This window comes from Phoxinus phoxinus (genome assembly GCF_949152265.1).
Source record: "Phoxinus phoxinus genome assembly, chromosome: 2".
Lineage (NCBI taxonomy): Eukaryota > Metazoa > Chordata > Actinopteri > Cypriniformes > Leuciscidae > Phoxinus > Phoxinus phoxinus.
In genome coordinates this window covers 45,904,600-45,927,393 of record NC_136877.1, presented here as the reverse complement: position 1 = coordinate 45,927,393, position 22,794 = coordinate 45,904,600, and the positions used below count along the sequence as shown (strand labels likewise).

Below are 22,794 nucleotides of genomic sequence, written 5' to 3'. Positions count from 1 at the left end.
ATTACACTAACATCAGCTTTAAATTATTGGCTTTCTATAACCAAAAAGGCTTTGTTTGATAATGCTGTGAACAATGACTGAATCATATGCTTTATCACATCACCTCCAAGCTGATTTTTTTGTTGTTATCTGTGTTTCATAGGGGTTGACTTTGTGGTGCCCAAGACAGGTTTCTTCTGTAGACTCTGCTCTTTGTTCTATGGCAATGAGGAAACCGCAAAGAAAAGTCACTGTAGTAGTCTAAGGCATTACCAGAACATGGAGGTACAAGTTACTATTTAATTTCTGAATGTTAATTGCACCTTATTTACTTACTGGTATTAAATATTATTTTAAGTGCAGTTAAAGTCCATTCTGAACACTTACATTTATTTATAGTTACCTTTTATCCTCTTTCTCTCCCTCCTCCAGAAATACTACATGAAGCTCAAGTCTCAGCAGACAACGTCCAGTCAAAGTTCTGCATCTGAATAGCCCCTATTAAGTCTTTTTATTTTTCATCAAAGTTAACAGATGGGTCCAATTATTTTGTTGTAAAATTTTATTATTTTTTCTTGTTTAGATTTGCCTCATGATAAATAAACACATAATCAGTTAAAAAAGTCTCTATAGGTCCTTCATTAGTTTGAAATGTCTATAATATTGTGATGTCTGCATTATAATGACAAATATAAGATTTTCAGAGTGATCACTGGAATGCCTAATGATGTCTTAAAGGTCTCAATTCCTGTTTCAGTTATATTAAAAAATAATTGAGACGGGTACCAGGGTCTTCTCTCGGTCCCCTGTGATTTAAGACTTATCCCTGTTTAGCTCAGATTACCCCACTGGTAGAAGAGCTCACATCAGTTTGAGATGTACCATAATCAGCAACATTACTATGCAACCTAGAATGTACCGTTTTTATCAGTATATGTTTTGCACGCTTAATTGTTGCATTATTTAGTTGTATTGCATCTTAACCTTTGTTGGCACTACATCTGTGCTGAAAAACCAGTTCATATTTTCATAGGGCTTTAAGGGAAACTCCATTCAACATTTGCCTTATAATTAAATAGCTTACATGTCTGACATTTGAGCCATTAGTTTAAGAAAATTCCAGAGAAGAATAAAGGAATTTTGTCCTCTGAAATCTCATGGCACATTTCTCAGAGAATCAAATTTCAGCATATATTTTTGGTTTCAGTATAACAGAAACCAAAACCAGTTAACCTCCGTTCCACTCGGTTTCTTTGCCAGAAGGATTTGGCAATTAAGGGAAATGACATTAAAACTGGTAAATGTTGATAGTTGTAAATGTCTGTTATACAGTTTGTGTAGCAACAGTTAACTACTAGTACATTTCACAAAGAAATGGCAAATAACAAATTGAAAACTCAATACTGAAATGTGACCCTACATCACAAAACCTCCAAAATCGGGAACATAAATAGACAACTTTAAAGACGATTCTCAATGTTTTGATTTTTTTTGTATCCTCAGATTTTCAAATAGTTGTATCTCGGGGAAATAGTGTCCTATCCTAACAAACCCCACATCAATGAAAAGCTTATTTATTCAGCTTTCATGTGTTCTCAAATAATCTTTGTTTTATTTACAACTTTCAAAAACCAAAATTTTTCTGTTTTTCTTTTTAGTACTGATTAAATATCATCATCATCAGCTAACTGACTTTATTTTCATATAGTAGTGCAGTTATGCCACAAGAAATTTAGCTGCCCAATTATGAACACAATCCATTTAATTCCATTCCTTTTTATTTAGAGAACAAGAGCAAAGGACAGAAATCTACACAAAAAGCCTTCAGTTTACATATTTGAATTTTTGCATAGAATCACAGCTTATTTATTACACACAAGGAATGGAACGTTTTAATATAGCCTTTAACGTGTCATTTTTGGCTTCTTCAATGGTTTTCACTTCTATTCCAGATAGGAATGGAAGTCTGCCGTGGCGCGACCCCAGCTGAACAGCCAATGAAGTAACTGCTTGTTTGTAAACATGTTTGTGTGACTTTCAGGCAGACGAAGCAGAATTCTACCCTGCAGCGATTACATATGATATTCTTGCACCCTGTTGTGTCGTGCTCCACAAGATTGCCACAAGTGGGGCAAGCCCGCATGGAGGGACAACTCACATTATTAACTTCAGGTAGTGTTATATTGCGACATTTTGACAGCTTTTCGATGTCGGGATTGGTGCAGCCAGGGTTGTCACAGCGGTCAGATCGAGGGCCTGGACCTTCCCACTCTCTCATACACTGCCAGCAGAACTGATATATCCGACCCATCTCAGCCGTGCAGATTGTGCAAATGGCACAGAGGTTGGTAATGTCTGCTCTCTCAACAAATGTTTGACAGCCAGGACACTGAAGGAAAATAGATAAAGTTAAAGATCAAGGAATGGAAAAAGAAGCATACAGTATATATACTAAGTAACATTTTAAAGGGGACATAAAAATCAACCCAGAAAATGTGAAAAGTGACAACCCAGTAACTTTGTTTTGGTAAGCCTTTCTTTGCAAGCATGTCAAAAAATAAGGCGATCAGATTTCGCTCCCCTTCTGACGTAGGAAGGGGATCTTATTATAATATTACCGACCCTAAATCTGCACGTTTCCAATGGCAAAAGTTCGAGCAAAGCATGCCATCTCTCACTCAGGCTTCATCCTTGTGGTATTTTGACCAAAACATTTCACAGCTGTCTTATAAAGACCTGGGAACTGTCAACTTGTGTAAAAGTTAAACATGATGGTACATGCAAGTCGATGAGATGAATCGATGTAACTCCACAACAACTACATAAATGTATCCACTAACCATTCAGAAACGTCCAGGTGTTTCTAAAACCTCTTCCTGAGTCTCTCTGTAAGGCTGCACTCCGCCACTGGTTATTTCTGAGATTTTAATAATCTGAGATTATTCGCATGTTTTGTTATTGACGAATTTCGACCCCCTGACAAATTATTACCCCCCTCATTGAAGTCAGTACCTGATTGCCTAATCCTAACCCCTCCCCCACAACTAATCCTAAACCTACCAATGCTAGGGGGGTAGTAATTTGACAGGGGTCGAAATTCGGCACAACACCTGAATATCCGAAGCTCGTGGCCCTGTTCTGAATAGGACGGGGAGCAGCAGCTCATTTGCATTTAAAAGGACACACAAAAACAGCGCGCAGTATTTTGAGCTGAAATTTCGCAGACATATTCTGGGGACACTGTAGATTTATGTCACATCTTGTGAAATGGGGCATAATGTCACCTTTAAAAATCCTTACATATATGAATATACAAGGATGCAATTATCTTTGGATACATGCATCTCAGTTTGCTCCAGTAACTCACTGTTTTGTGTTCGCAGTACTCAGCTGCAGCCAGGACAGCCATTGTCTCTTCAAAATGGCTCTGTTCCTCTTGGGTCAGTACAGCCAGCCTCCGCACCTCCACATAGGGCCATTCTGCATTGCATCTTTGTACTGTGTCATCTTTAAGTGCAGGGCACAAAAACTTGTGCTGACCCTGAGAATGAAAGGCAGAAATAATTATAGATTACTGTAAGTATGTGCCTGTTAACAATACTGACTCTTTATTGTAAATACCTGGTCAAGTAGACTTCGACACCACCCAGTCAGTGACTGTGGAGTGACAGCATGTCCACATGACATCTCAGCACGACGAGTCTCAGGGTCATCATCCCCGGCTGAATATACAAGTTAGTTGGTGCTGAGATGGTTTGTGTAAAGCTTTATTAATATTTCTATACTTAACTACAAACTTAATTGAACTTGAATTCTACTAAGCAATGGATGCACATGCAGTTGCCATAATAACTGCTTAAAATCACAAGCAAATTCAGTAATATTGACAATACAAGCTTCTATATACGAAAACCTTGGGCCATTGCTTGTGCAGACAGTGTGCTTCATTTCAAGAGTGAATCAACAGATTCATAATTTAATTGTATTATTATTATTTTGATTTATGAACAAAATACATGTTTTTAAGAAGATGACTGGACCCCGCTACCTTGATTAAACATGCAACTATGAGGTCATGATGTGACAAAGATGTAGCCTACGCTACTACTGTCGGAAACGTTTCACGTGGAATAGCCTACTCTTTCTATTTTAAAAGCAGCATAAAGACTACATAGGCTATTATACATATAGCATCTAGAATATGTTGCGGTAAGAGAAGCAGCTGTTATGCTATTTAATACTAGTTTTATGGATTGAAATGATCCAGTAGGCCTATACCAACAACAACAACAAAAACTCTGAAAAGCCTTGTGCAACATGAAAAATAATATTCTGAGTAATTTACAGTTGGTTTGATACCTTGAGGCCAAATAGTGTTGTAGTTTAATGGATTTACATTAGCCCTATTGCATACATTTAAAGTTCCAAAATTATTATAAAACATGTGAAATGCTAATTCCCAAAACAGAGCCTTATTGCAATAAAAGGGATATTTTTCGGAGCATTTTACTTTTAGTTTGATATCATAATGTAATGTTAAATTGATGTATAGGGCTAATTAATATTTTATTTATTGAAATTAGCCTTGTGCTTATTTGGGTTGGTTTGGGCTGAAAAAAATGTAATTGCTAGAGAGTTTAATGTATGAAGTCTAGCGAATCTAACTTGACAGCCGTTGGGATTATTGAAACAAAGCGCACTTGTTTTCAGTTTCTCTCTGCCTCCTTCAAATAAAAACGAATATAAATATATTTTTTATAAACAGTAGTAAATACATACTTATGTCATCCCGTCGCGTTACAAACTTCAGCGTTGTGTCTTTGGGATCGTAGCGTTTTTCTTCGTGCTGTTGTTCCGTCATTTTGGTCCAATAGTTCGAAACGGTTTAGAAATGAAACCAAGACTAATGTTGACAGTGTTTTGTTCTCTTTCCAGTTAGTCACATGGCTCCTCGATTGATAGGTTGAGAAAAGAGCCTACTGTGTACACACAGTGTGTGTGTGTGTGTGTGTGTGTGTGTGTGTGTGTGTGTGTGTGTGTGTGTGTGTTTGCAAAGAGGTTAGTTAATATCTATAGCCTATTATTTAATAGCTACACATAGAAAAAAATTATATTTAATCTGAACAACAAAACTTCCTTAATCACTTGAACACAGTAGCCTAGCTAAAATGGAACAGCCTTGCCATATTTAAGATACGGTTTGCTTAAGGATCTGAGAATAATAAAATTATGATATTATATTTCGTTTATTAGAAACTCCGATTATTATTGACAGTAGGCGTAATGTAGGCTATTTTTCTATCAGGGCGTCAACAACACTGAATAAACAGAAAGTGAAACTTCCACATTTTATACGGCGTTTTGCAGTAGCCTAGCCTAACTTGCTTTAGTTGTTCTCCTAAAATGGGAAAGATTTACCAGATCATGGTGGTTGGAATAAAGGGGGAGAAAAAAACCGTTGATGTTGCGACGTCAGAGGAAGATTTCAACAAAATGACAATTTTGGCATTCAAAAAGAAAGTTGCAGAAAAATTGCCCGGTCCAGCTGGTAAGATTGAATGCTAATATAAAACATAGGATGTACGTTCAACTAGCCTATAGTAAAATTCAATAAGCTATGCATCTCTTAAAAAGATAAATGCAAAAACTAAAAAGTTTGTGAAAGTAAGCCGTTTCCTTGTCACATAACCGGTGGTGATTTCCACATCGGCACAAATATGTTAGACGTAAGTTAGTCGTCTAATATAGTAATAGCCTAGTAATAATTATTAAGCTATCCTTTTAATAAGCGTGTGGAGAAAAGAGAATAATTGAATTATTCTTTTTAACAATTTAAAATCTAGATTTTAGAACAATAAAAAAAAGTTGATTAAGATTAATCTTAAATGTATTATTTATTTTGCCTAAATAAAGTCATATAAAAAAATAAAATCATATAAAATTATTGCAGTTGTATACCTGACTTTTTCAACTAATTTGACATTGAACAGCTTCAACTTGCAAGTTCATACATATCATTTTTAAATACAACTAGGCTACCTGACATGGAAAGTGTACCAAACTTGAATGTATAGGCCTAGTTATTTTTTACCAGTTTAGAGAGAGATGTAAACTTTCCCACAAGGATCAGTTGGGCTTATTTATAAATATATTAGCAGGCTATTCTGAATTAGGCCTGGCACTTATTATTCAGAATTGTGACTGGTTTAGACAACTCATTATGAAATGGATTAAATACAAATAAATGTAAAATAGCCTGTGTGTGTATACCATTATGTAAATGTTTACCCTTCTTTATCAGGGGATGATCCATCGTCCCTGAGACTGCTGTACACCGATAAACAACTTGAGGACAACGATACGTTTCTAGACCACCAAATTAAGGATCGATCCACTCTCTTCATGGTCTTGCGTTTACCCGGAGGTGGCATGAGAAGAAATCGAGTCAACATCAACTTTTAGACAGACTCTCAGAGACTTTTGTTGATCACTATGATGAATGTGGAATCTGCATATGCTATTGTAAATTAATTGGATTTGTCTGTCACATATCGGGGATAATGGGAGAACATTTTGAAACAAACAGTCTCAGGTATTTTATCGATGAAGAATTATTTTTATTTTTTTTGTATTCTTGAAGTGGTCAAATTAATAAACCAATGTTTACTTTCTTCATATTAAATGATATAATTGTAATAAAATTTGATTGCTACAAACAAAATGATCAGTTTTGAATAATTATGTATGCTCAGTCTATAGTTTCTGTCGTCAACAACAAAATCGAAAGTAAAACTATAACTTATCAGTTGCCTGGCGAAGTTGGACGTGCATGTTAATATAGCCTTGGTTTGAAGTGTAATCGGCAATACTGTGCTTTAATTGTCCTCAATGAATTTTCTCCTTGTTCCAGAAGAAAAGAAGAGTTTCAATCAGGTAAATTCTGATTATAGTTTCATTCATATTTATGTGGGATAGGCTAATTCAATTCAAAAGTATATTAGTTTGTGATGAATATATCTACTAGGCCTACTCGTTATTGAGTTTAGCATATTATGCATTTAAAATTAATCACGGAATGCGTTCACAGATTAACCAACAAACAACAGGTGCAAACCCGGTTTACAGACACGTTTAAAGTCTCAAAATGTTCGCAAACAGCATGACGAAGCCCGGCTCCCATATTACAGCCCAGAAGCGTTCACATGGATCGCATGACAGGTGGGTTTACTTCTAAAAACCTCACCACATAGCCTAGAAAATGTATATTTAAAGTAGCTAATATCGAAACATCAAGCTAAACTTTCCGTTCATTGCGTGGTGCGCTTGTTACTGTAAATATATGTGAAATATCCTTTATTACACAATTTTGACGTTCCGTTTTCTTATTTGAGGTCACTTTACATCTAGAACACAATGAACTGATGAAATCTTTACGGGTGTTACTTCTGCATTCAGGAACGAAGTCCAATACAATGGTCTGAAAAATCAAGGCGCCACCTGCTACTTAAATGCAGTATTGCAGTGTCTATTCATGACCCCAGAATTCAGAGAGGCAGTGGGGAGGTAAAATGAAAGAATGAATAAAGTTATTATGATTATTGTATCTACTAATTTTACAATTATTTAGGCTACTAATTTCCTACTTTATTCTATTGCTTTTTTCTTTACTTTTTAATTTGTCATTTAAATGTAGTCATGAAGCTCCTGGAGATAGTGGTGAGGAAAATCTCTTGCTACAACTTCAGAAGTTGTTTACTAAGCTGTCAGAAAAGGCAACCACAACTGAAGGAATAACCAGGAGTCTTGGAATTAGACATGGTAGGTTCATTTAATTTACAGGTCAATATATTCACTGTGTATATATGTAGGATATATACTGTATATACTATATATACATAACATTTAGAACATTGTTTTCATAATTCTTCTTTTATACCTTCCAGTTTATGAGCAACAAGATGCAGTGGAGTATTATAGGAAGATTTTAAAAGCTGTGGGGACAAATGCCTCTGAGGTATGTCACATAAACAAGTATGTTTCGGTGAGAGGGAAACAATTGACTGTAAATAAGTCTCCTTTATCATCATTGATTATTTACTGTGATGCAATTAAGAATCAGCCTATGAGAGGACAGTGCATTTGTTCCAGGTCTTTGAAGGGAAAATGAACAACATAACAAAATGTGGTCAATGTGGCAATGAAACCCCAGAACCCAGCAGGTTCATCTCAATACTGCTGTCTATCGATGCCGGAAATGATAAGTATGATATGGTATGAAGACTATTATGCAAAGTTAATGTTAGCCAAATTTTTTGTTGTTGTTGTTGTTCTTGGGAGACAGTGGCTTCCCCCTAAAACTGCATGCTTTATTTTTCTGACATTATAGGGAAAAAGCCTGAAGACCTTCTTTGAACATTCAAAACTAGAAGAGGATGATTGGATGTATTGTGAAGAATGTGACCACAAAACAGAAACAGAAACTGTGAGTAAATGAAAATGTGAGATTTTTCCATCACTCATACAGAGGATCAACCCATGATTACTGAACCAATTACTGTAGTGAAGTATTTATGAGTTTCCAACGTGTGCTTAACATATGCTTTTTTATTTTTCCTGGCAATTTTCTTACTCTTGCTGCAGTGGAGTGAAATAGATGAATATCCTACTGTTCTCACTCTGCATCTGAAGAGGTTTGACTTTGATTACATACAGATGAGATACAAGAAGAATGAATGTCGTCTGGATGTACCTCTAAGTCTACGCAAAGAGGTTTCATCAATCCGTCATACCAAAAACAAAATGCTATTTAAAAGCAGTATAAAATTGTCTAAACATTTTTAACACCTTTCTCTGCAGGGTAATTGGCCTATATATGATCTTTATGCCGTTATCAATCATATGGGTGGATACAGTAGTGGACACTACAATGCAATCATCAGATCTTTTGAAAATGGGATGTGGTACTGTTTTGATGACTACAATGTAACACGGGTATATTTGTTTGTTTGATTAGCATTATATCGTTAGCAAATTGATATGACTCAAGACTGGTCTTATTCTTTAATATTGTCAATATCTTACAGACTTCAGAAGCATCACTGGAAAAGTAAGTGTTGTTCTCTCTCTTGTGAAGAATGTATTTCTTAGTATTTTGAAAAAAAGTATTTAGTAGTAAAAAAAAAAAGTATTTACTTTTTTGACAGTTCAAGCCTACCATACATGCTGATGTACAGAAAATGTAAGTTAAGGTGAAATACTCTCACTCCAACTTTTAAGGGAAAAGACATCTTTAAAATCTTTGTTTATTTATTGTTCAAAACAGCAGCGTTGAGCCCTGGCAGCATCAAAACGGCAGTGTTGAACCTTGACAGCATCAAAATGGCAGCGTTGAACCTTGGCAGCATCAAAACGGCAGCGTTGAACCCAGACAGCATTCACCAACCTATGAGGATCCTTCTAATGGGGCCTTCCAGAGGTGGGAAAAGTACAGTTGGCAACATCATCCTTGGTGGCAACTACTTTCCTAGCAAAAGTGGATTGGCGACTGTGACAAAAGAGTCCACGGTAAAGACAGTGGGAAATGTCACTGTAGTTGACACTCCAAATCTCTTTTCCCTCGACAAATCGAGTTGGAACGAGGAAATGAAGAAGTGTGTTAAGTTATCCGAACCTGGCCCCAATGTTATTCTCTGGGTAACACCGATATCTAAATTCATTGAGCATCAACAAGGTCTTTTCCACACCTTCAAAAAAAGACTAGATCCAAGAATCACAAAACGTATGATGATCATCTTCACGCATGGCAGAGAGCTCAAAAAAATTGGGCAACGCATTGACTCTGAAAAGCTCTGTAAAGTGGTTCGTTGTTGTCAGAACAGGTACCATGTCATTGACATCACCGATGGTCACAATTACACCTCAGAACTGCTTGAAAAACTCAGCGAGATGTTGGCAAAGGAAGCTACTGCAATTACACAAAGGCAATTGGAGTGTACAAGAAGAATAAGTCTTAAGAAGACAAAATAATTGGTGAATTGGTGAAAAATTAAGTTTGAAATATGGTGAAACATTGAAAGTTCTGGATGTCCTTATGTTATCTGTTTTTTAGCTGCTATTTTGGGTGATTTTGTCAGTGTGACTAACATATTGATAAATTATTCATATTTTTCATGGTGTTTCTTGTACATTGAATTTGAATTCTGATATAAAAAGGAATATATCACAATTTATAACATGAATTATAAAGCACATGTTGAAAATGTTAAGTTGGATTTGAAAATAGCAAATCAAGCAAAATAAAAGCGATGTTTTAACCACATTTTATTTGTTTCCATTCCTCATTTGAGAGTCACTTTGGATAAAAGCATCTGCTAAGTGAAAAATGTATTACATATATACTTCCAACAATGGAATGAATTCAAATTGAAATGAACATTAGAAATAATTTTTGATTAATGATCATTCATGGTTGCATTTAGAGTAGAAATAAAGAATGGTCATACTTGCATTAAACATCATTTAGGTCTGAAGGTGTTATATACAAAGACTTATAATAATTAATTTGAATATTTCCTTTAAAAGTTGATTTATTCGATTGAGTCAACGGGTGTAATGATCAGAGGAGGGGAGTTCTGCCCTTCTTCGTATTCTCCAGGACTGAAATATGGATAGAGCTTTTCAGGAAAAGACTGTCCTGTGAAAGAATATATATGATACCTGGCTTCAACATCATAAAAAGAGACCAGACCCTCTTGAAAATCCACAAAAACTCCCACTTTCACTGGCTTCTCTTTCAAGGTGAGAGGGACAGCGGGCCAATCGTTCGCTGCAAACTCATCCCTGTTCCTCAGCCATACAGTCCAATATCCATTTTCAGGGTTGAGCCCAATTTCCCCTTTTCTGGATTCTTTTGCCACACCTAAATCCCACTCCGTCTTCCCGCTGACTTGAACTTCATAATAAAATGTCTGCGAGGAGAACCCATTCATTCCTAAGACACACGAGCAATGGTTAAACCTTTTTGGGGTGTCAGGAATCTTCTGTGACTTGCCTGTATTCCAGACCTCTTTCCCATTGGCAGACAACATGAGTTCAGGATGAGCTGTGTCAGGGTCAAGTGTCACATCCACTAATAAAAGATATAAGGGTTAATGCATATTTTTTGGCCAAGTCAGTATAGTTCACGTTCATTCACGTAAAACTTTATATGGTGCTGTATTACAACAGCATAAAGGATTATCTTTCTTTTTTTATAGTACATTTTACAATAACCAGATTTAGAGTTTCATTTTTTATTTTAATTAAATTGTATTTATTAACCAGCTCATAAACAAACCTTTATCACTAGAAAAAATGAAATAACCCATTAAACAAGAAAGTATGCAATTATTTAAAGCGTTACTTATTACTTTAAGCGTAAAAATGAAAATTCCGTCATTATTTACTCACCCTCATGTCGTTCTAAACCCGTAAGACTTTCGTTCATCTTCAGAACACAAATTAAAATCTTTTTGATGAAATCTGAGACCTTTCTGTCCCTCCATAGACAGCTAAGCAACTGACACTTTCACGCTTCAAAAAGTTAATAAAGAGATCGGAAAACTAATCCATATGAATTGTTTAGTCAAAATTTTCAGATTTAATTTAGGTTTTTATTCAAATATAAATATTCATCAACACATGAGTTGTGGTAAACGGAAGCTCAAGCATGTTCGCTTGACGTGCGAGAACCAATGATGTTCATTCTCGTGTTTCGCAGCACGTTTGAGCTTCAGCGACAACTTTTTGAAGCATCAAAGTGTCTGGTGCGTAGACTGTCAATGGAGGGACAGAAAGCTCTCAGATTTCATTAAAACGATCTCCATTTGTGTTCCGAAGTCTTACGGGTCTGGAATGACATGAGGGTGAGAAAATAGTGACAGAATTGAAATTTTTGTGTGAACTATCCCTTTAAAGCCGCGTTTCCACCGAAATTACCCGGAACAATTTGTCCCAAGAACTTTTTTCCCAGACCGGTTGCTTTCTGCGTTTACACCGCGGTCTAAAGTACCGGGAAGCGCAACTGCTCCTCCCAGTCTGCAACGGACAGTAATCAGTTTTGAGCGCCACATTTATAATAAGTATGGAGGAGATTCAAACTGTGCTGCAGTTGTTTGTGATGTATTGGTTTACTAACGAGGTAATTAACAAAACGGCAGAAAAGAGACGAGCATTGATACTAAAGCGTGTTCCGAAAGCTCGTAATGCTATACAATCAGACGATGCGGACATTGACCGTGAGATGGCTGGGACGAATGCGCAGAAAATTTCCTGTTACACAAATACGCTTAATAAAGCCTGAACCTCGTCGTCGGTCCAGCTGTGTTTTTTATTTATTTTTATTAAATTCCATATTTGCAGACAGACAACTCCTACTGCATGAAGCCACGAACCGCAATAGATTTTTAAAAATACCGGTTAAAATAGAATGCTGCGTGGAGTCATCCAATCAAAATGCGGCGTGAACACAACCAATCAGCATGTTCAGCACACAGGTCCCGCCCCCGAAAGTTCCTGAACTTTGAAAAAGTACTACCTCGCCAGCAGGGACTTTCGGAGGGGGAAATATTTACCCGGAACTTCATTTAGACCCTGGTTCCTGCGGTGCAAACACACCGAGTACCAGCCCAAAGTTCCTAGTTCCTGGGGAAAGTTCCCGCGGCTAATTTTTCCTTATATAGAACCTTTTTAGCATAAATTGTTCTTTAAATTTGAGTCAAGAAACCAAAGGTTCTATATAGAACCTCACTGAACATTTTTTTCTGAGAGTGTAACAGACACTATGTTGCATGATTTATTTAAATACTCTCCCATAAATGTTGTGTTTGATTGAGAAACTCCTACAAATGCATATCCAGTAAGGTCAGCTGCAAAAATAAACTTTTCATCGCTAATTTCTCCCTGTGTACCTTTAGTAAATAAAGACAGTACCGTTTTTTAACAGCAGAAGAGGGTTCGTGTTGGTGCTAGCTGTTAGTAAATCTGGCCCTTCGAGTTTATTTGTACTGTAAAATGTAACTTATAGTAATCAGATTTTCCATACCTGCATAACGTTGTATACTCCGCAGCTCTCTGCCAACTACAGTGGGGAAAACAGAAAGAACAAGATGTGTTTCTGTCTGATTAAAGAGTGTATGATGGTGTAAATATGATTGGTTACACTGGTGAATATTTACCAGTTTCTCTCATTTTCTCATCCAAGACACTCTGAAGCCGTGATATTGTCTTCCTCAGAATACGCCCATGTTCATGTGCGCTGATGCTGATGTTGTTTGAGCGCTTGGTATATACAGAGGTGGGTAGAGTATCCAAAAACTGTACTCAAGTAAAAGTACAAGTACTTCTAGAAATATTTACTCAAAGTAAAAGTAAAAGTAACAATCTTAATAGTTACTTGAGTAAGAGTAAAAAAGTATCCAATGAGAAAACTACTCAAGTTACTAGTTACTTCGGATCATAGGCCGATATATATGATATATATATAAAACATGATATTATTTAGATATTTTTTATTTAAATGACTATTATTATCATAATTAGTATCCAATGAGAAAAGTATCCAATGAGAAAACTACTCAAGTAGCTATAGTTAGTTACTTCGGATCATAGGCCTATATACTATAATATATATATAAAACATGATATTATTTAGATATTTTAAATAAGACTATTATTATTATTATAATTAGATAGGCTATCTTTGCCACAAAAACAGAAGAGACAAGCATTATTTCTGCCATCTGTGTAGCCCGAAAATCATTGCCTGTCCTTTGGTTTGTATTTAACTTATACAACTACAGTTGGATTATTAGACGATGTCGAAATATAATGAATCTGCAGAGTTTTGCATTTAAAGGCATGTAAAGGGAAACATTGACACAGAGAAGAAAGAGTTAAAACTCTTCACATGTGCTCGCGCTGACCGCTACTGAACATCTGAACACAAACGACGATCAAACGCACATCGACGGATCTTCTTCTGTCTGTTCTCCAAAATGTAGCTAATCAAATGTATATTTCTGCATGCATGTTTAAACTGGTCAACAGTGTCTAAGGCAGGCAAAGGCATTCGTTTTCAAGTTGAGTTCGCACGCCACTGCGCAATACACACACATTACCGCGGGATGGCGGGTGGTCATTTCATATGTGGACAATGGTAGCTTATTTATTGTATAAAGTAATGTATATGTAAAAAAAAACGGGTAATGTCATACTTTGAAGTAGTGCTATCATATCGTAATAATCTGTTTGGTTGTAAAATGTATTACCTGAATGAAATTAAATCGAATATCGTCCTGTGGAACGATATTCGTTCCACAGGATATGTCGTCCTCAGCATACGAAGATAATAGAGATCTTCATCGCTGGCAAAAATTATGCATTTGCAGATTTGCTTTCACTTGACTGTACTGTAGGTCGACAGCCACTTCATCCAACGCTCTTGATGTTCTTAAATCTTCCTGTTACGACTCCGAGTCGAGTGTGAATTGAAAGCGCTTCAGACGATTCAGTGCGTGCAGGAAACTGAACAGATCATACAAACTGATTCGCGAACCGATTTAGACAGATCTGCCCACTTGTTTGATGAAGTCTTTGAACAGAATCGACTCAAAAGAGTGATTCATTTGTGAATTGAGCATCGCTCATGCCCAGAAAAAAGATACAGCGCGCTTGGAATAAACTATAACAACACGTATTGCATTCAAATAAAGTAACGAGAGGAAAGTCGCTCAACGTAACGAAGTAAAAGTACCGTTTTTTTATTATAAATGTACTCGAGTAAAAGTAAAAAGTACCCACATTTAAATCTACTCTTAAAAGTAACATTTTTCCCAAAAAATACTCAAGTAAATGTAACGAAGTAAATGTACTTCGTTACTACCCACCTCTGGGTATATATGGGGTTGTGCAGGAGGTTAATAATCTAGAATAGATAGAGGGGGAAAAAACGCCCTTAAGTCAAGTGTATGTGGCTTCATTTCATACCATGGTTTGATGAGAAAGACTGACTTGTGTGAAATCCATAGGATTTGAGAGCTGCTCCAGTTCAGTTTGTCTTGTCTTTAGCTCCCTGATCTCTTCGTCTAGCTCTCCGATGAGCTCCTCGCCTCGCCTTTCTGTTTCTTTATGCTTTTCCTCTGTGAGCTCAAGAAGCTCGGCATTGCTTTTCTCAAAGATATCCTTGAAAAACTTGATGTTCTCTTCGATCTCCCTCTCTTTGGCTTGCTGTTGTGAATTTTAAGAAGAAAATATTGTTAATTGAAAAATCATCACTACATTGTTAAAGCTACACTGTGTAACTTTTTTAGTTTATTCTTAGCTAAAAACACTTAGTTCTTTCAAAAATATATGTGCTCATTAATGTATATTTACTTCGTTCAAGTAATAAAGTATTCTCGTGAGTGTATAATATGCCATTGAAAATACATACGGGTGAGGGGTTCGAATGTCGGTCGCCATGTTGCCCCTCCATCTTGAAAGTACATTAGACAAAGAGGGACATACCCGTTAATTCAAGCTTCGCCTTTCGCGTCTCCGCAATTCACTGGCACCGGCCCTGTTTTTATTTTTTCCTTTCCCTCTACCTCACACCTCCGTCACATCAACTGATCTCTGCTCACGGAGAAAATAATATAGCCTACAATGTAAACTTTGCCTTACGCTAGTGATGTCGTAAAATATACAGAATAACAATAGCACTGATAAAAGTTACTTTACTAAGATTAGCTTGCATTCGTCTGGGAACCTGATAGCTGATGTTAGCAATGAAATGGTAAAAAAATAACGAAAACATAAAACTATTATTCATTTTACATAGATGTCATAACCTGTATGTTAACTGACAAATTAAATTACTGCAAATTATAATAGTTTTCTAAAGTAACCTCATCACTTGAAGGAACACAATGGACGAGGTCGAACTGGAAGCCATGTTAATCTTGGACTACATTGGCCACCGTAGGAGTTAAAACGAAATCGGAATTGAGAGGAACAGAAACTAATATTCACTGGATGGTCATATACCTTTTCACCGCTAGATGGGGGTAAAAATCACACAGTGTAGCTTTAAAGCACAAAATAAAGCTAAATTAAAGCTGCAAGCAGCGATTGCGGGCCCAAGCCGGTGGCACCGCCACCCTGGTGCCTTTAGTGGAACTAAAGGTACCGGGTAGACCCCGAAGCCGCCGCCAGGCGCCGCCATTTGCGCCATTTAGAATTTCAGCCGCCGCCAGCCAATAATTTCGTAAGCCAAATTGAGCCGCCATCTGATAAAGTTTGGCTGAGCCGGTATTATTTGCATCAAATAATAAATCTATCACATAGAGACATACACACACGAAATATAAAAACAATACACGATATCTATTTCCCCACTGGATTCATCAGCACAGTCTTGTGCTCGTTGCTACGATACACAGACTCACAGTGAATTGACGACCAATTAAAATTGCTCGTTTTCCGTACAGAAGAAGCAGTGCATTTTTTTCTCGCACTGAGGTGAAATTGCGGAAAGAAGCAAGCAAGGTAATTTTGATCTCCCTTCTCACATACTTTCCTGATTCCTACTTACTTTTTTTTAAACTTAGGCCTACCCAGACTTTTGTTAAATCTTCAGGGTACGGTTGCACAAACACCTGAATCAAAGATTGATGTTATGAACCAAATATTCTGGAACGGAGAGATTTATAGCACTGAACGTGATATTACTGCAGTAACAAACCACCGTTTCCACATTGCTAATTCACGACGCATGCTTCAGTGTACATTGAAGTGAAATGTGCAAAACTTTGTCCAAAATAATACTGATAACAGTGTGTGTTTATATTAAGGCGAGACACGGCAGGCAAAAACATCGTTTTTTTTTACTGGTCAATTTTGAGATTTTTGGATATTTGTCTTCAATAACATGTCTTCTTTCAGACTTGTGGTGAAAAAAAGTGCGAAATACACATTTAGGTCTTTATTTTACTGCACTTTGTCTGTTTGCGTCTGTAGATTTCTCATAAATTCAACAAAAGTTTGCATTCTTAATCAACATACTTCTCCGCGATCTGGTGTTTTCTTTATTACATTGTATTGCATTTTGTATAAATATAGTGTAAGCCATGCATTGCTTGGAAATATTGAGATCTAGTAAATCAGTAACATATAGACATCTGTAGACACGAAGTGGCAGCTTCAGCCATTTGCAGCTATGAAAAGTTTGGCGGCTGCAGCAGCCATTTAGGTTTTGGCTGAGCCGGCTAGCCAGCCAATAACTTCATCAGCCAGCCATTATTCTCAAAACAAATGGCTTCGGGGTCTAGTACCGGGTGGCGGTTGCCACCGGCTTGGGCCCTCCATCGCTGCTTGCAGCTTTAATTATATATATATATATATATATATATATATATATATATATATATATATATATATATATATATATAATATATATATATATTATGTAAATTCTTTTTTTCCCCCTATTTTTAACATATATATTATTATATATATATAATAATAATATATATATTATTAACATTTTTGGATGCTAAACTATTCTTTTTATAGGCTTTGTACTTTGTACAGTATGTAAGGTTGACTATTTTATTATTATATTTTATTAAGGCTATAATGAACATTCTGCGATGTCAATATTGCAATGCTGGAATGCTGTGTGTGTGTGTGTGTGTGTGTGTGTGTGTGTGTGCGTGTGTGTGTGTGTGTGTGTGTGTGTGTGTGTGTGTGTGTGTGTGTGTGTGTGTGTGTGTGTGAGGCTCGATCGAACAATGGAGACATAAAAACATACTCCGTCATTTTTCATACAGACCATCATTCAAAATGCAAAGTGTTTCCTTATATTTGTGTACACTCGCAATGAAACACAACATTGTGCTTTTGTTAAACTATAAACTCTTGTCAAACTGTAACCTACAACTGTCACCCAACCAAAATCACACACACACACACACACACACACACACACACACACACACACACACACACACACACACACACACACACACACACACACACACACACACACACACACACACACACATCCCCCCTCCCCTCCCCTCCCCTCCCCACACAGACAGAATGGCAGAGAGACAGAGAGAGAGAAAATACACATTCAAACCACAATATCTGACTTCCTGTTGGTCGGAGCTAATGACTGTAAATTAGAAAGTTGTCCGGATCGAAGAGAAGAATATACGTACCGAGTTTGGTTACTGTAGGTAAAACTATAACTAAGTTATAACACACTTTATGCATCCTTTTTTAATCATAAATTTGTTTCCTCGCCACGGCCAAACCGTTCGAGATATCAAAAATCCCCTGGCAATTTATCATCTTCCATGTCTTGACTTCATGCTGACCGAGTTTCGTGGTCATCGGATGAATCCTCTAGGAGAAGTGTTTCAAATGCGAGAGCAAGCGTTCTCCAATCAACCCGTAATAGCCGACGGGTTGATTACGTTGGGCTGGCGTAAAACTTGACCCAGGGAAAGTTGTTCGGCCCGATTAAATCTATATGTGTACCGAGTTTCATATTAATTCATGCAAGCGTGTTTGATATACGGACAAGTGTTCGAATCCCATTCCAGGGGGCGCTGTCGAGCCCCCTGCCACGCCCGGGTACCAGCTTCAGCCTGGCCCTGTTGGCCGCGGGTTCTGACATTTGTGCAAAATTTCAAGAGTTTTCGAGCACGTTAAGGCCCTCAAAAGTGCCAGAGATTTTGCACACAGCAGAGAAATGGTTAAACTAAACTAGCCCCCCTCCTCACACACACACACACACACACACACACACAGAGGGGCAGAGGGAAAATGCTCCAAACAGTACACATTCAAACCAAAATATCTGACTTCCTGTTGGTCGGAGCTAATGACTGTAAATTAGAAAGTTGTCCGGATCGAAGAGAAGAATATACGTACCGAGTTTGGTTACTGTAGGTAAAACTAATACCCCGTTTTTGACTAAAGGTGGCGCTACTGAGCCCCTTACCACGCCCGTTTCTGAAACTTCGCACATGTCTATTACACAATAAATGTCAAATGCGTGTTGAGTTTCATGCAATTTGAAGCATGTTAAGAGCCTCAAATGCATCCAAAAAGAATATAAAAGTTTAAAGCGTTGCCATGGCGACAGTATTAAAGATATCAAAAATCTTTTCACAGGTCTACATCTGTCGTGTGTTTACATTATACAGATGAAGTTTGAAGCAAATCGGGTAAAAATATGAGGGTGATTTCAAAGCATTTCGAAAGTGACACACTTCCTGCTGCCAGTTGGTGGCGCTATAACTTTGACTCACAATAGTCACATCCATGTGATCGGCCTCTTACAGCGAACACACTGCTGAAGTTTCATCAAGATCAATTAATGTATGAGGATGTTATAACACACTTCCTGTTTCCAATATTCGCCATAAATTCGTTTCCTCGCCACGGCCAAACCGTTTGAGATATCAAAAATCCCCTCGCAACTTTTCATCCTCAATGTCTTGACTTCATGCACACCGAGTTTCGTGGTGATTGTTTGAATCGTCTAGGAGGAGTATTTTAAATTCCATTGCATGTGTTTTTTAAACTACGCCAAATAGCCGACTTCCTGTTGGGCTGGGGTAAAAAGTCAGAGCATGAAGGATATATGAACCGATGAGATCTATAAGTGTACCGAGTTTCATATTATTTCATGCAAGCGTGTTTGATTTATAGACCAAGTTTTCGGACCCCGTTCCAGGGGGCGCTGTCGAGCCCCCCTGCCACGCCCGGGTACCAGCTTCAGTCCGGCTCTAATGGCCGCGGGTTCTGACCAGTGTGCAAAGTTTCAAGAGTTTTTGAGCACGTTAAGGCCCCCAAAAGTGGCAAAAACCTTGAAAAAAAAATTATTATAAAGAAGAAGAAGAAGAAGAAAAACAAAAAACCCTTAGAAGAACAATAGGGCTCTGCGCCCTTTCAGGGCTTGGGCCCTAATGATCTTGTGGACACTCAAAACATATAGAAGGAGCACAGACATAAAATCTACTAATCTACTAGAATATCAATACCACTTACTTTGTTAAACCTTGTAGAATGTTTAATTTCTTTAATTTTTCGCAACTTGTCCTGAATTTTCTGCTGCACCGCTATCTTCTTATTCATCAGCAATTTCTGTGAAAATAAAGTAATGTAGGTTGTAGTATATCATCAGTTGGTAATGTTTCTAATGTTGCAAATGATTCTGTAAATTTTCAGAGTTGCTATTAATGACTGCCGAGTAGTTCGCATTACCAAACTCTCCTCCTCCAAAGGGACAGTATTGTGATTCTTGTGGTCACTCTCGGTGCAGAATTGACAGATGGCTGTCTGATCATCTCTACAGTAAAGATCCAGAGGTCTATCATGATTCTTGCAAATGTATTCATCAAGATTCTTCACGGGGTTAATTAGTTTGTGTTTCATTAGTTTTTCTGCAGTTTCATGGGGCTCCAAGTGAGTCTTGCAGAAAGAAGTTCCACAGTGTAAGCATGACTTAACAGCAATCCGCATTTTCTTCTTTGGACAACTATCACAGGACACTTCAGGCTTCTCCTGGATCCTTTTTCTTTTGATGTCCTCGGCGATGTCTCGAATCGTTCTGTTTATGTTAAACTCTTGTTTTGAGTCCAATGCCTTCCCACAGAGTGGGCACATTGAGCACGTACTTCGGTCTCTGTGGCTTCTGATGCAGGCCATACAGAAGTTGTGTCCACAGGAAGTAGTTACAGGGTCAGTGAACACATCCAGACAAATTGAACATGTGCATTTTTCAGACAAATCGCTGGAGGAAGCCATGACTTTACAGCTAAAATCATGCAGAAACACAGATATACACAGTGAATTAATTTAGCAGACAACTAGAACATTTAAAAACAGATTAACAAAGATTTGCATGAATATTTCACAAGTTACAAATATTTTGAGAGCTCAAGAATTGCAATGTACACTTCTAAAAAATACTTTAAGAATGGAAAAATGCTACAGTAAAAACCTGTTAATTGGTAAAATGTCCTTAAATAATACAAAAATATTTTACTTAAAAAATGTAGCCTATCTCAAACATGTTAGTATATTAGCATTACACGATTTAATGACATTTAATGGAGCTGTAAAATATATATTGTATCATCCTTTTTATAATAAAACTTAACCGCAGTTCCCTGATTATTTTTGATCGTTAAACTAATTATTTATTAATTGTAATTCATAGTGTTTAATTTGAAATCATCATAAAGTCATCTACCTCTAGTGATGACGAGTCTTTGGGTGTTTGTATCAGCTGAGCTTTGCCTTAGGTAGGGCCTATAGCCACATTTTATAGTCAATCCTGAATCCTGATTTTCAGGTTTGTAGCACACACAAATCAGGAATCAAAGGCTACATCAAAAAGGGCAAGGCTATGTAGCTTGACACAGATAGGCCTACTAACTATTCATCAAAATGAAAATACATAAAGGTCAACATTCAAGATGTCTTTGTGTAAATCGTTAGAAAGCCCATTAATGAATTGTCTTCACAATTCAAAGAAATGCAAATATTTACGTTACATCCATGTAAACCTTTTTCTGTGACAAGTCAAATCAAATTCATCTCTGTTTTACTTACCCTTCAATGATTGATTCAGTTGATTAACCGTCGAAACAAAGTTATCCAATGAAAAATATCGAGGTTCAGCGATTAAAATCCAAAGCATATCGTTGCTGGTCGTTGGTTTATCGCCGATCAGAACTAATCCTTGCGGCTGCAGCGAATGAAATGGCAGCAATTTGCATGTATTTGCATTTGAGGCGTCTAACTTCACCGTCCAAAATATTGAAAGACGTTATCATGTTTTTTAGACCTGATATGTTTAATTAAATAATATGGATTGAAAGTTATAAAGTTACTGATTCAACTTTGGCCAATTTTACAACATGGGGATTTATGGCGTCCATTTGTTGCGCTGACACAAGAACCAAAGCACGTATCTAGAGATTTTCAAAACAAATTATTTTCTTGATTACTACATTATTTAGTACACAAGTAGGCCTACATTACCTAAAAGGAAAACATATGATGATAACATTGAGAAGTCCTGTTCGTTTAAACCATAGACAGTATATAAGAGGTTTAAACAAATCAGCTCGTTCGGTTAAAGTAAGGGCTATGAATCACTTATTTTATTCAGTAGGCTATAGGTCCCTCAGAGCCAGAGGGAGACATTTAGAGGTGGACAGTAACAAAGTACATTTAGTTGAGTACTGTACTCAAGTACACTTTTTGAGTATCTGTACTTTACTTGAGTATAATTTTTTCTGGAAACTTTTACTTTAACTTCACTACATTTGAAAGACAAATATCGTACTTTTTACTCCACTACATTTCTGTCAAGGGCCTTGAGTAGAAAGTAACGTCAGGGATGATTTTGGTCGCAGGGGTTGCATTTTGGTTGGAAATGAAAGTCTGGTTGACGTCAACCGATTTTCAACCACAATACAACGTCTGTCCAACGTTGGAGATTAACGTCAATCTGACATTGGATTCTGACATCAACATGATTTTAATTTTCAACGTTGGGTTTGGTCTTCTAAATGCAAATTTTGTCATTGTTTTGGAGCACACTAGCTTATAGATAACAAGGCTAACATATTCATACTAAAAGCCAAAAAACTGGGAACAGCCATTTTGGTGTCTGAAACCATTGTGGATGTTATTGAGTACACTTATTCAATTATCCCACTACTGGAACTGTGTTAGTTCCAGTTAGAAATAAATGTGATATTGATATGAGGG

The 22,794-nt window shown here is 37.0% G+C and overlaps 5 protein-coding genes across 13 annotated transcripts in view; 3 read left to right on the top strand and 2 right to left on the bottom strand.

Annotated features, from left to right (window-relative positions):
* znf638 (zinc finger protein 638) overlaps positions 1 to 1,129 on the top strand; it is a 29,461-nt gene extending 28,332 nt beyond the window's left edge. For all 5 annotated transcript variants that reach the window (XM_079595950.1, XM_079595951.1, XM_079595954.1 and 2 more), the window contains exons 24-25: positions 143 to 264; positions 412 to 1,129. In XM_079595950.1, the coding sequence (XP_079452076.1) occupies positions 143 to 264; positions 412 to 474 (185 nt within the window). In that variant the 3' untranslated portion in view covers positions 475 to 1,129. The remainder of the gene's footprint in view (positions 1 to 142; positions 265 to 411) is intronic.
* Positions 1,130 to 1,635: 506 nt separating this feature from the next.
* LOC306990012 (uncharacterized protein) lies at positions 1,636 to 4,934 on the bottom strand. 2 transcript variants are annotated; one of them, XM_079596216.1, is made up of 4 exons: positions 4,759 to 4,934; positions 3,601 to 3,701; positions 3,347 to 3,520; positions 1,636 to 2,368 (listed from the first exon to the last, which is right to left on the bottom strand). In XM_079596216.1, exons 1-4 carry the CDS (start codon positions 4,838 to 4,840, stop codon positions 1,907 to 1,909), a joined length of 819 nt encoding a protein of 272 aa, XP_079452342.1. In that variant the 5' UTR covers positions 4,841 to 4,934; the 3' UTR covers positions 1,636 to 1,906. The 2 variants fall into 2 exon arrangements, with proteins under 2 accessions (XP_079452342.1, XP_079452343.1); XM_079596217.1 differs by having other exon boundaries at positions 3,601 to 3,724; positions 4,759 to 4,888.
* A 333-nt stretch (positions 4,935 to 5,267) lies between these two features.
* LOC306990018 (uncharacterized protein) lies at positions 5,268 to 6,686 on the top strand. Its single transcript, XM_079596231.1, has 2 exons — positions 5,268 to 5,527; positions 6,281 to 6,686. Exons 1-2 carry the CDS (start codon positions 5,383 to 5,385, stop codon positions 6,439 to 6,441), a joined length of 306 nt encoding a protein of 101 aa, XP_079452357.1. The 5' UTR covers positions 5,268 to 5,382; the 3' UTR covers positions 6,442 to 6,686.
* LOC306989986 (uncharacterized protein) lies at positions 6,448 to 10,298 on the top strand. Of its 2 annotated transcripts, none has more exons than XM_079596131.1 (13): positions 6,448 to 6,571; positions 6,893 to 6,912; positions 7,067 to 7,197; positions 7,435 to 7,542; positions 7,673 to 7,797; positions 7,923 to 7,993; positions 8,128 to 8,250; positions 8,366 to 8,461; positions 8,620 to 8,748; positions 8,836 to 8,970; positions 9,063 to 9,085; positions 9,183 to 9,217; positions 9,302 to 10,298. In XM_079596131.1, exons 3-13 carry the CDS (start codon positions 7,124 to 7,126, stop codon positions 10,003 to 10,005), a joined length of 1,623 nt encoding a protein of 540 aa, XP_079452257.1. In that variant the 5' UTR covers positions 6,448 to 6,571; positions 6,893 to 6,912; positions 7,067 to 7,123; the 3' UTR covers positions 10,006 to 10,298. The 2 variants fall into 2 exon arrangements, with proteins under 2 accessions (XP_079452257.1, XP_079452256.1); XM_079596130.1 differs by having other exon boundaries at positions 6,481 to 6,571; positions 6,890 to 6,912.
* Positions 10,283 to 21,732, bottom strand: LOC306989997 (E3 ubiquitin-protein ligase TRIM39-like). Of its 3 annotated transcripts, none has more exons than XM_079596160.1 (8): positions 21,628 to 21,732; positions 20,275 to 20,827; positions 20,059 to 20,154; positions 15,028 to 15,243; positions 14,917 to 14,941; positions 13,194 to 13,307; positions 13,061 to 13,096; positions 10,283 to 11,107 (listed from the first exon to the last, which is right to left on the bottom strand). In XM_079596160.1, exons 2-8 carry the CDS (start codon positions 20,815 to 20,817, stop codon positions 10,566 to 10,568), a joined length of 1,572 nt encoding a protein of 523 aa, XP_079452286.1. In that variant the 5' UTR covers positions 20,818 to 20,827; positions 21,628 to 21,732; the 3' UTR covers positions 10,283 to 10,565. The 3 variants fall into 3 exon arrangements, with proteins under 3 accessions (XP_079452286.1, XP_079452287.1, XP_079452288.1); XM_079596161.1 differs by lacking the exon at positions 21,628 to 21,732 and adding an exon at positions 21,266 to 21,299; XM_079596162.1 differs by lacking the exon at positions 14,917 to 14,941 and having other exon boundaries at positions 13,194 to 13,296; positions 15,004 to 15,243.
* Positions 21,733 to 22,794: the final 1,062 nt, after the last annotated feature.